At 36.7% G+C, this 13,480-nt stretch overlaps 1 protein-coding gene across 1 annotated transcript; it reads right to left on the bottom strand.

Moving 5' to 3' along the window:
- Positions 1-12,997: 12,997 nt before the first annotated feature.
- On the bottom strand, positions 12,998-13,165 carry LOC118593819 (keratin-associated protein 20-2-like). The gene has a single exon (XM_036203413.1). It carries the CDS (start codon positions 13,163-13,165, stop codon positions 12,998-13,000), a length of 168 nt encoding a protein of 55 aa, XP_036059306.1.
- Between the last annotated feature and the right edge of the window lie 315 nt (positions 13,166-13,480).

The following is a 13,480-nucleotide window of genomic DNA, read 5'->3' as shown; positions in this document are numbered from 1 at the left end:
GGTGCCAGAAAAGGACTATTTAGCTTATGATCAGCAGTGGGTTTCTTGAGTCTGGCTATCACCATCAGTCAAGGGCCTTTTATACACCTGGGTTGTTGTTGGGGAAAATCATAGGCATTGCAACATTGCACATATTTCCACCATGCTTCAGAAAATACCAGCATGCCATGGTTTACTAGACAAACAAATCTGCATAACTCAGATAATTGTACTCATATGTCAGGATCCCATGGTCAAATCATAAGGCTTTCTTTCACATGAAATTCTGGTACTGTTTTCACGACTCTGTCTTGTTCTGTATTTAGTTTATTTAATCCTTATGGAACTCTACTGTGTCTCTATGACAGTCGTTGAAATGGCACTCTCTCTTTTTATGACTGATTGTTTGGTAATACTCCATAAGTAAAAGGTCTTTGTGTTTTCTTTTGTATATTAATTGTAAAGTAATTCTATCTGGAGGAATGTATTTGTTTAGTCTTTCTGATAGAAAATGATGTGGTTATTGGTAACTTAATGATAGTTAATATCTACATAAATTCATTTTTGCTTTATTCTGAATGTATTTCGTTCATACATGTTCTTTCAATTTTTTTTTGTACATTTTCTTTTGGGCTGTTGTCAGTCAGTTTTTACTACTATTGCTCTGTGGTATAATTTGAGACCATTTTCTTTTTTCTTTTTTTGTTTTTTTGAGACAGGGTTTCTCTGTGTAGCTTTGCGCCTTTCCTGGAACTCACTCTGCAGTCCAGGCTGACCTCGAACTCACAGAGATCTGCATGGCTCTGCCTCCCGAGTGCTGGGATTAAAGGCGTGTGCCACAACCGCCCGGTAGAGACCATTTTCTATAGGCTGAGTTTTCCTGTCCTGATTACCTGCTCCCAAATAACTGGGAGTCACTCTCAAATAAACACTCAGAGGTTTAATATTAATTTCAAATCCTTGGTCAATAGCTCTGGCTTATTGTTAACACTAATACTAACATGAAATTAACCCACATTCCTTACTTATACTCTGCTACATGGTGGTAGTTTTAATAGCATGGCACATTTATGTTCTGCTCCCTCTGCATCTGGCTGATGACTCCCTTGACTCTACCCTTCCTCCTCCCAGCGTCCTCTGTGCTTCCTGTTCCATCTATACTTCCTGCCTGTCTACCATTCTGTCAGCTTCTTATTAACCAGTGAGAGTAATACATATTCATAGTGTACAGAAAGATTATTCCATAGTATTTCTCCCCTTTTGTCTAAATAAAATGAAGGTTTTTTCTAACATAGTAAACATAGTAAAACTATATATATATTAAGAATAACAGTTACAAAATCCAGTCTGTTAGTAGTTCACAAAATTAGAGAAAATACTCTATCATCCCTGTGAGTCTAAAGTTTTGTATCTAATTTACCTTTTATCATAGCTAAGGAAAACCATAATTATCTAGTCTTCGACTCAATCAAAGGCCCCAGAATCATGAAATGTTACCTAATAATTGGGACATCTTGCTGCCTGGAAAGCACCTATAGGCCTTGAATATCTGGCAGACCGTCCTGTGAAGCAGAGAATTCTGAAAGACTGTTCTACCTTGTCTTGGCAAAGTTTGGCAGTTTCCATTCTTGTGTCCTGCTGGTCCAGTTTGGACAGTGAAATGGCAGCAATTGAGGCAAGGACAGTTTCTTGCCCTAATGACTAGCTTATGCCACAAAGAAAGCAAACTTCATATGGAGATTTTTCAATGTTCATCATCTTTTGTGATGTATATTGGTGCTGCTAGGAGCAGATGTGCCTCACTGCTCTGAAAAACCTTAGGGAATTAAATATGATAAACACCATATTCTGTATGTCTTTGAAGTATTTGAAGATTATCTATATATCTATATCTATATCTATCTCTCTCTCTCTATATATCTATATATCTATATATCTATATATCTATATATCTATATCTATATCTATATCTATATCTATATCTATATCTATATATCTATATATCTATATCTATATCTATATCTATCTATCTATATCTATATCTATATCTATATATATATATATATATATATATATATATATCTGTATGTGACCTTAAAAGCATAGTTGACTATAAGTTTGACTATTATAGATGACTATTAACTTTATTTTTTATTTTATTTTTTTTCCGGACCCACCCCTCCCACCCGCCTTAACTTTATTTTTAATTATACACTACATTTTAAAATGAGCAGCATAGACACAACACCACAAACAAGAGTAGAGATATACATATAGCATAAAAAATTTAACTTTAAATTTGTATCAATAAGCCACAATATATATCAATGTAAAGTATTTAAGATTAATTATTTTTTGAATTAAATTAGGTTCAATAATCTGCCCTTTTATCCTATAATTTCTATATCCCCTTTTCTTTCTATGATGAGATCCCTGAATCTAATCTACTTTGTTTAGCTTTTCTCCTAATCATTATCAACAACTTGTAACCAATCCCCATTAAATGATAATAAATACCCATAAACCACTTTTTTTTTTTTGAAATGTGGACATAGTTCTCTAGACTACTTCCTGTTGATTGGGGACACTGGTAATTTTTGGGAACTCTGAAAAAGTTTAAGATAATTGTTAGGTTTTGGCTGTAGTATTTTGTGAGGCTGGATCATCTCAGTCAGCAGTCTGGATGCTGGATCATCTGGGCCATGGTTTACATTGGTGTCTGTCTCCTTATGCGGAAAATATAGAAACTTTTAAAGGTAACATATATATCTGCATTAGTATAAGTATAGATTGTACATTGCATGTAAATCAGCTAAAGATTTTGTTGTTGTTGTTTTGTTTTATGTTTGAGCAGGTAAAATATACCTCATGTATCTTATAGTTCTAAGTTTATTTCCTTATTTTTATAGCCAGATTTTTCAGGGGATCTTCCTTGATCAAACCTGATTTTCCTTAACCCAGAATGAATCCATAGCTTCTCATTTCCTGTGGAAATAAAAGCATAGCCGCTCCTTAAAAGTAACTTAAATTTTGAAGTCAAGATGTTTTTAAAATGTATAAGTTTGTTTAATCCAGCAGTTTCCACAATCCAATGTCTTATAGCAACCAAAAAATTCAGACAACACAATAACATACAGGATCCAGACTGTTTATTTTTCATCTTTACAAGGTTTATTTCTTTCATATTATTTTACTTCCCTTTTAAGGACTTCAATTTATTATTTTAAAACTATATTTTAAAATCTAAGACTACATGTACTTTTTCTCCTTTCTCTCAAGCTTTCACATATTTTCAAGCACATTGTGACCCATTTAGAGGCTCTTTTCATAAACACCGTATAAGTGTTTGCTAGTAGGACCTTTTAAAAGCCCTGCCCATTTTTGTCAGTAGCACTGAGACAGGAAGCAATCTCTTTTTGTAAAATTTAATTTAAAAGTTTTTTTTTTCATTTTATATACCAACCACAGTTCCCCCTGCCTCCCCTCCTCCTGGCCCTCACCCCCCTACCCCCCACCCCCAATCCATTCATCAGTGAAGGTAAAGCCTCTCATAGGGAGTCAACAAAGTCTGGCATATCAAGTTGACACAGGACCAAACCCCTCCCCCTACATCTCTTAAGGAACTGTGCCTCTGCTCACTGCCAGCAAACAAAGTTCACCCCAGAAAATATAGCTACCAAGAAACCATGCTTGATTTTGGTTTTGTGTGTCTAGAATCCTTCTTTAAGTTTTATCAGGTTTTATTTGTAAATTTCAGCCACACATTGGAATGCCATATGTAAATGGAGTTTTCCTGTCCAGACTGCCTGTTCCCAAATAACCAGCAGCCACTCTCAAAGGCTTAATATTAATTACAAATGCTCGGCCAATAGCTCAGGTTTATTACTAACTCTTACATTTAAATTAATCCAAAGACAAATGCTGGACTGATAAGGAGGCTCAGTAGCTAAAGAAACATACCACCCACACTTGAATCTGAGTTTGATCTAAGTGTCCTATAAGGTAAAAGGAGAGGACCCATTCTCACATTTACCTCTGACTTCCAGGCTCATGACATGCCATATGTATATCCCCATCCCAACACACGTAGAAAGAATAAAATGAATAAAGTTATAATAAAAACTAAAAAGCCACAGGTTCATAGGTTCTAGGAGAGAACCCAATAATTTTTCTGTTAAATGGACAGTGTATCAAGATGATTACTAATGTCATATTGTCATGCTGATAGATCATTATATCCCTCAACCCCCATCAGAATAGCTTCTTGCAGTAAATGCAATAACAAAAAAAGCAATAACAAGAGGCATACGCCCAAGTGGCTAATATGAACGCAACAAAGAAAGTGATCTTCTCAGTCCTAAATTGGACATTCATATCACATTCTTTTCCACAGGTTTTGGGATCTTTGCAGAATAGGGGACAGGAAGATTGTAAGAATCAGAGGTGATAAATGACTTCAAGGGAAGTGTTTACCAGACAACAGGGCAGATAGACATTTAAACTCACAGAGATTGTGACAATATGCCTAAGATCTGAGCAAGCTTCAATAAGACAAAGTCTCATCTTGGAAGGAGGAGGGAGTTGGACTACCAGTAGCTTAGGAGCCATTAGGATTTGATAGTTGCTGAAAGATCAGTTTTCATTAGTGATGGGATCCCTGGTAAGCTGGCCACACACCAAAGCAGGCCTCCATTCTAAGACAGGTTGGGCAACACAAACTGGACTCCATGAAAGAAATTAGAACAAAAATAGTAATTTCAAAGTTAGGTGGAAATAAAGATGGTAAGGGTAGGAATTGAGGGAATGACTATCTTTAAAATCTGTTTTATGGATTTAAAAATTAATGCATTTTTAAATTAGAAAATGTCTTACACTAAAAATTGAAAAAGAAAGGCAAATGCTATATAACTTATATCATGCACAGAATCTATTTTTAAATTGTTGTTGTTGTTGCGTGTGTGTGTGTGTGTGTGTGTGTGTGTGTGTGTGTGCGTGCATACTTCTGCACAATAGATCATTCAGCTATAAAGGGCAATGTGAGAAGAAAAGATATCAGAAGGACGGGGCAACAAGGGAATAATGCAATACATGGAACATGAAAGCAGGGAGGAAAGGGGAAGGCAATTTGGCATAGGATAAATGAGAACTAAATGAAATGACCAGTGTGTATGAAATAACAACATGAAACCCAGAATAGACTTCTTTAGGCCAGCTGCGTGTAGCGGTTCACCTGTTTACCTTGCAGATCATTTGAAGCAAGTCAGATTGCCAGACTAACCAGAATGCCAAGTTCCTGCTCTAATAACTTTATCTCAGTATGTAAGGTAGAGAGCAACTGAGAAAGACCTAAGAGCCCAACGTGGGACCTTTCCACATGAGCACATTCATACACACACACCTGTGTACCCACATTCATATGAACCCATGTAAAACACAGAGATGTCACCGACATAAGAAGAATAAAGTGAAAATAGACATCTTTTCATGTATTCAACTAAGAAAGTTCTGAAGAACAGAACAGTCAATTGTATAAAGAAAATCCACACAAAGGAAAAAAACAAGTACATCAGGCAGAGAATGAACAAACAAAATTCATATAGGGTATACATAGCTAAGCTAAACAGCCAAAAGAATATAAACTGATGCTAAAATGAGGCGAGAATTGGAACAGGCATTTTCCAAAAGGAAAGATACAGATGGACAGGAGAACACAATAATGTTCTACTTCACTAATAGTGCAGAGATCCAGACAAGATCAAGATGAGATTGCACCCCACAACCGTTAGATAATTCATATTAGAAAAAAGATGAATATTACAGAGCATGTGGATAAAACTTCTCTATTGTTGATGGGAATGTAACTTGGTGCAGCCATGACAGAAAATTGTAGCATGAATCTTTTTTGTTTGTTTGTTTTGTTTTGTTTTTTTGAGACAGGGTTTCTCTGTGTAGCTTTGTGCCTTTTTCCTGGAACTCACTTGGTAGCCCAGGCTGGCCTCGAACTCACAGAGATCTGCCTGGCTCTGCCTCCCAAGTGCTAGGATTAAAGGCGTGTGCCACCACCGCCCGGCCTGTAGCATGAATCTTAAAAGGTCTTATTAATAAAATCAAACCTGAAGCCAGGTATTGGGGGTCAATTCTGGAAGATCAGAGAAACAGAACAAGCCATAGCTACCTCACCTTGCAATTCCTCAGCTGATCGTGTTTCCTCAGACTGGAAGCTTCTGAATCCACATCCAGAATGAATCTCAGCTGAACTGCTGCTAAAAGCCTATAAGCTTAACCAGCTAAAAGCTTCTAGTTTCTGGTCTTCACGCCTTAAATACCTTTCTGCTTTCTGTCCTCACTTCCTGGGATTTAGGGCTCACTTCTTGGGATTAAAGGTGTGAGTCACCATGCCTGGATGTTTCCAATATGGCCTTGACCTCACAGAGATCCATGCCTCCAGAAGTCTAAGATTAAAGGTGTGAGTGCCACCATTTTCTAGCCTCTGTATCTAGTGCCTGTTTGGTTCTCTGACTCCAGCTAAGTTTATTAGGGTGCACAACATTTTGGGGAACCCAATACCACCACAGAAAATAGCATGTGGCATGCTTGCAAACACAGAGGGAAGTGACAGAAGTCACATTCCTGCTCTTGTAAGTAGAATCAAGTGATAAAAACAAACAAATATCCATCCATAGATGACTGCTGAAAGGGTGGTTCTTTCTCTCTACTGTCCACACCTCCATATTATTTACTTCCTTTTCCTTTCTCCCTCTCCATCTTCTTCTTCACTCCCCTCCCTTTTTCCCATAATTACCCCTACATGTGACCAAACAGACTCAAAAGCAGAAAACACACAGACATTGTTTTGTATTGTTTAATCTTTTAGTTGTTTGAGAATACAAATATTTTTACAACAAGATTTAGGGCTAAAGTTGAAAACATTTTTAGAGATCACGATAAAGATAAAACACTTTTGCAGATAATCACAGTTGGAATGAAGATGAGGAATTAGATGACCATGTTGTATTTCAATTATTTTTCAGGTGTTTTTGTTAGAAGTTTTAAAAAATATATTTGAGTTCTTTATGTGAAAATACTCAGAAGCATCTCCAGTCAGAAAGGCTGGGCATCTGCAGAAAGTCCTCAGTAGAAGCCACCAGACCTGTACCCTCCACAGCACAGTGGGCAGCAGCAGTCATAACCATAGCCACCATAGCCACCGTAGCCACAGTCATAACTATAGCCTAGGCCACCATAGCCACCATAGCCTTAGCCCAGACTTCCATAGTATTCTCCATAGCAACACATGTTTTCAGGAGTGCACTGTAAGAGAAGATAAACAATAGGTTCTTTGAGTCTGGATGTTATCATCTGCTAAGGGACTTTTATACACCTGGGTGTTTGGTGGAGACACCCCAGACAATATAGTGGCCCACATCTTTCCTCTGTTCATGTTTTACTGGAGGAACAAAACTGCATAACTGAAATAATTATGTCCTGTGTCATGATCTCATGGTCAAAGCATGGGTGTCAACATGAGGGTCAGGTTTTATTTTCAAGACACCAGCTCATTCTATATTTACCTTATTGTGTATACATGGCCTGACCCTGTTGTATAATAATAATAAAATAGTTGTTTATTTTTGAAATCTGTTTTCTTTAAAGATTTCATAGGTAAAATTCTTTCTGATTTCTTTTGTTTTGCTATTATAGAATATCTCTTATCTCAGTGAATACATTTCCTAGGTCTTCCTAATGAAGAATGGTCTGGTTATCGGGTATTTGATTGGCAACTTGTGGTGATCTACATCTTATATAAACACATTTTCAGTTACTGTGAATGTATTTCTTATACATATTGATTCTAATTTTCTAGAAAAGTATCAACAGCCATTGATAATGGTCAGACAGCTTTATACGTGCTTCTCTTTGTCCCATGTCTCATGTGGTAGTGTTTGAGATGTTACTGTGAAACAAATCTCAATTGAGTTGTGTTTCCAACATCGACTTTTAGGTATAGTTTTTTCTTTGTTTGTTTGTTTTTGTTTTTGTTTTTTCAAGACAGGATTTCCCTGTGTAGCTTTGGAGCCTGTTTTGGAACTCACTCTATAGACCAGGCTGGCCTCAAACTCACAGAGATAAGTCTGCCTCTGCCTCCTGATGCTGGGATTAAAGGTTGATTTAGGGATACTTGTTCTCCTGGTGTCCTCCATCCCCTCTGGCTCTTACACTATTTCTGCATTCTTTTCCGTGGGGTTCTCTGAGCTCTGAAGGGAGGGATTTGATGGCGACATCTCATTTAGGGCTGGATGTTTCAAGGTCTCTCATACTCTGGATAATGTCTGACTCTGGTTTTCTGTATTTGTTCCCATCTGCTGTAAGAGGAAACTTTTCTGAAGATGTCTGAACAAGACACTGAGCTATGAGTATAGCAGAATATCATCTGGAGTCATTTTATCACTAGATATTTTTTAGACTAGTATTATTTGGTTTTACCCTAGGTCCCTGGGCTGTCTAGTCTCCTGTTTGTGGTCACCAAGTAGTGTGAGGTACGGGTTCCATCTTGTGGAGTGGGCCTTAAGTCAAATCTGGCCAACATTGGCTGGTGACTCCCAACCAGCTTTGTACCACCACTGCTCTAGCGTATCATGCAGACAGGACACCATTGTAGATAAAGGCTTGTGGCTGGGTTGGTGCTTACATTTCTTGTTTGAGAGCATGCAGAGCATGTTCCTGCACCAAAGATGCTGGGATGCAGGAGTGAAGGATCTATGTGGACACTGGCTTGAGATCTCCATCTTTAGGGATTTGTGTAGGTGTTGTCTTCAGAAATGAGGCTCTGCTCTCAGTCTGTGGAGAGCCTTCTCTTTCTTTAGGATTGGCTTGGCCAATTTCGATGTAACAGATTTGTTTCATCTTATTATATTTTGTGTCATATTTTTTTAAAAAATGAATGAATGAACGAAAACCTAGTCAGTATGGTAAAGTTTTAACAACTGAACTGTCACTTCCACCTCCTTGGAGAGGGAAAATCAGATTTTCCAATAGAGTGACACTGAATCTATCAACTAGGACAGGCTTATGTTCAGGAGTGAATGACCAACACAGAATCGAACTCCACAGATTATTTCTTTTATTTTGTTGTGTGTGTGTGTGTGTGTGTGTGTGTGTGTGTGTGTTTATTTGGTTATAGTTTAGTGTTTTTTTTTCCCTTTTGGTGTGGTTTTATTTTGTTTCCTTTGTTTGGGGTGAGTTTTGTTGTTATATTGGATTTCTGTTTGTTTTTTAAGAAAGAACTTAAAGTAGGTTTGGATAGAGGGCCTGGAATGACTTGGGGGAGGGTAAATGTATGATCAAAAAATATTTAAATTTAAAATAGTTTTTTATAATAAAAATAAATCTCCAAAGAAAGCCCAAAAAGAAATCAAAGAACAATTTTACTAATAACAGTTTACAATTTTTCTTGGCATAAATCTAACAGAGGAGTTAAATAAGCTCTATAATGAAAACTTTAAAGAACTGAAGAAAAACTGAAGAAGACAGCAAATAATCGAATGAAATCCATGCTCATGGACTGTCAAAATTAATAATGTAAGAATCATATTTACTAAATTCATACACAGATTTAATGTGATCGCTACAGAAAGTCAATTACATTCTTAGCAGTACTGAACAACACAAGGCAAAAAGGCATGTAAAAACTAAGAGCTCTTTAATATTAAAAAATATGCTAAAAGAAAGAATAATGTTGGAGGTAAAGTAATATCTAATCTCAAATTACTCTACAGAACCATAGTAAATGACACTAAATGCCACTAGCTAGCATAAAACCAGGCATGTGGCCCAGTGGAAAAAAAAACCAGGAAGCCCAGGGGAAAAATCCAGAGCACCCTGGTTACTTAATTTTTGACAAATATATCAAAAAACTACATTGCAAAAAAAATCTCTCTTGAGTAAATAGTCCTGGGGAAAACATAATATCTATGTGCACAGAAAAAGAACTAGAATATGACTCAAATTGACCTAAGTTCTTAATTTTAGTTCCAAAATCTGAGAAATTTAGGAGGAAACATAAGTAAAATTCTCCAAGATGCATTTTCAAGAAAGAACTCCAATGGCACAGGAGACCATACTGAGCATGATAGTGTGATAATACAGGATAGCATAAAAACAAAACAAAGCAAAACAAAACACACACACAAAACAAACCAACAAAGCCTTGTTGCACAGCTGTTACCAGAGTAACGAAACGTGAAGGAAATCTTTCCCAACTACTCAACAGATTAGTGATTAATACCTTGTCTACAATAAATTTATAAAACCACACACTTGAGATTAAGGAGAGTGATCAGATGCAAGTAGCTGGGTAAGTTAGTTAAGTGTCACTAAACCATAACTACGTAGCATATATTTGGGTTTCTTCTAGCCAAGTGTGACTTTGGGTTTAGACAATACTATATTTATATTGAAATACTGGTTCAAGGGGACAGGAAATGGCTCAGTTGGTAAAGGGCATGCTACACACACAAGAGAAAAAAGCATGGAAATAGACAGCTTTTCATATCTCCAACTTAGGATGTTCTGTACAACAGAAAATGAGCTGTACAAAAGGGGTTCACACAAGGAAGGGAAACAAATACATCAGATAGAGTGTTCATAAAGTTTATATGAGATGCACACAGTCAAACAGCCAAAAGAAAAGAAATTGATGCTAAAATAATCAGAGAATTAGAAAATATCTTTATTGAAAGAAAGCATACAAATGGCAAAAAGGTACAATAATGTTCTATTCCACTAATATCTCAGAGAAGTGAATCCAGATCAAGATGAGATTACAGCCCTCATCCGGAAATTGACTAATATAGAAATACAAAAGATGAATGTCACAGAACATGTGGAGAAAAGGGAACACTTCTCCAATGATGGTGGAAATGTTGGTGCAGCCATGGCAGAAAATATTATACCATGAACCACCTCCTGCACACATATTCTATCTATCTATCTATCTATCTATCTGTCTGTCTGTCTGTCTGTCTGTCTGTCTGTCTGTCTGTGTGATAAGAAATGGCAGTCATACTGCTGCATATGTAACTAGAGGAAATCTATTCCATCTCAAAGTACTATCCACATGACTGCATTCACTGTCACATTGTTCAGAATAGCAAATGTATGGAACAAATGTGCATCAATAGATGTGTTTGTCTTTCTCTCTCCTTTTAATTCTTCTCCTTCCTTCCCTCTCCATTTTACTCTTTTATTTCTCCTCCTAGTCTGTCTCTTACCTCTCATCATTATCTCCCTATCTCCCTCACTGCTCTCCCATGTGACTATGTACATGAGACCAAACAGATACAAATGTACAAGCATATGGAAACTGATTCAGTAAACATCATGAGTGTCATGATCTATTGGATATAAAAGGCATAATAACCAAGGTAATTGTGCTCCTACAGGATCTCATAGTCAAATTGTGGAGTCCGATCTAATTTTCAACTCTTACATTATTCTTTATGGTAGATTAGCAAATACATGACATGATTCTGTCAGATGATATAAATCATTATTTAGTTTTATCATTTTTACATTTTTTTTTTAGTTTGAGAAAGAAAGTGGATTATTTTCCTTATGTTTCCTTATTTTGAAATGAATCTTATCTAGAGGAGCATGTTTCTTGATTTTTCTTCTGAACAACTGGTTATATTATTTGCAACTTGGTTGGTAGTTGACATTTTATATTAGTGTATTTGGATTTATTTCTAAGAATTTTATTACATGTTGGTTTAAAATAATCCAAAAATACATGACCATTTGATGTTCATAAACTGTAAGTACTGTGTGTTTCTGTTAGAGATTCCATTTGGAGGTCTTGAAATTGTAACTGTGAAAGACATTATGGTTTTGTAGGTGAACCAAGGTCAATATAAACTTCTTTTGAAATCATGATCACAGGATCATTGCCAAGAAATCAGAGACATGTAACTTTATGAGTTTAACTCACAGCTGTGGAGATCTGTCTGTTTATAAGATCTCTTGCTGTACAAGCATGAGGGTGTAGTTAAAAATTCCCAGAAGCCACATAGGAAGTTGAGTGTATTCACATTCTTACATCCCAGTGCTAAAGGGCTAGAATACAGACAGATAACTATCATGTACTGATTGTCAGCCTAGCGCCATGTTCCAGGATATGAAATTAATAAGAGAATTATCATAAATACTTTTCAAAAGAAAATCTATAGGTGACCAAGGGTAAATATTCAAAATCATAAGTCAAAGTTTCAATGGGTTATTTCCCAATAGCTGTTATTAAAAGGATATTAGGAAGAAAATGGGTGCTGGAGAAAGTTGAAGTCAAGGGAACTCTGTACATAGCAAGAGTGTGAAAGCAACAGTCATTATAGAAGGTACGGTGGAAGCTACACCCAAGATACTTGTGTTAGTAATCAAAATTTAACCAGCAGTCAAAAGGATTTGATCCCAGTGAAATATTTGCACTACCAAAATCATCTTGACATCATAATAGCTAGAATATGAACATAATAAAAATGTCTACCAGTAGGGAATGTTTACAGGGAATATTTCCTTCTATTTCCTCCTCCTCCCTCCTTCCTTTCTTCTTTCATCCATCCCTCTGTCCTTCCCCTTATCTCCCTCCCCCCTGCTCTCTCATATTCTTTCCCTTACTTATCTACCATTTATACACAATCACACCATTGTAACCAGATATAAAAACATCAATGTACAATCCACATTTAGAAAGACTGTAAGAAAACAGTAGTTTAAAGGAAATACTTTATTTAAAAGATTATTTTATTGGAGAATGGGGAAGGATTCGAACAGATTACATTTTACAAGACATTATGATGACAATAATGATAGTTGCTGCAAATATTCATGCAATCAAATTAAAGAAGAATAGGTGGCCATGTTGTGTTTCATTTATTATTCCTCAGATAGTTTGAATTAAGGTTGGAATTTATGAAGATTTAAGAACTTCTGAAGTGAAGGAACAGTGAGCAGCTACAGAATCTCTTCAGTAGAATCCACAGGACCAGTACCTTCTACAGCACAGTGGGCGGCAACAGCCATAACCATAGCCACCATAGCCACCATAGCCACAGCCATAGCCACAGCCATAGCCATAGCCTAGGCCACCATAGCCATAGCCCAGGCCTCCATAATATCCTATATAGTAACACATGGTGTCAGGAGTGAGTGGACTGTTCAGAGAAGATAATCGGTAGGTTCCTTGAGTCTGGCTGCCACCATCTGCCAAGGGCCTTTTATACACCTGAGTTGTTGATGGGAAAACCACAGGCATTGCAGCATCACACATCTGCACAGTGCTTCAGAAAACATCATGAGTTCCAGGATTTACTGGACAGACAAGGCTGCATAACTGAGATAATTGTGCTTCTACCTCAGGTCCCATAGTCAAATATAGAATCTGATGTAATTTTTAGGTCACTAAGCCATTGTTCACATAGCTTAATGGAACACCACAGAAGTCTATGAG

The sequence above is a fragment of the Onychomys torridus genome, chromosome 12 (assembly GCF_903995425.1).
Source record: "Onychomys torridus chromosome 12, mOncTor1.1, whole genome shotgun sequence".
NCBI classification, from domain to species: Eukaryota; Metazoa; Chordata; class Mammalia; order Rodentia; family Cricetidae; genus Onychomys; species Onychomys torridus.
This window is presented reverse-complemented; position numbering and strand designations above follow the sequence as displayed.

Coding starts and splice junctions, on each gene's coding strand:
- LOC118593819 (XM_036203413.1), bottom strand. CDS start 13,165: ATGTGTTACTATATAGGATATTATGGAGGCCTGGGCTATGGCTATGGT.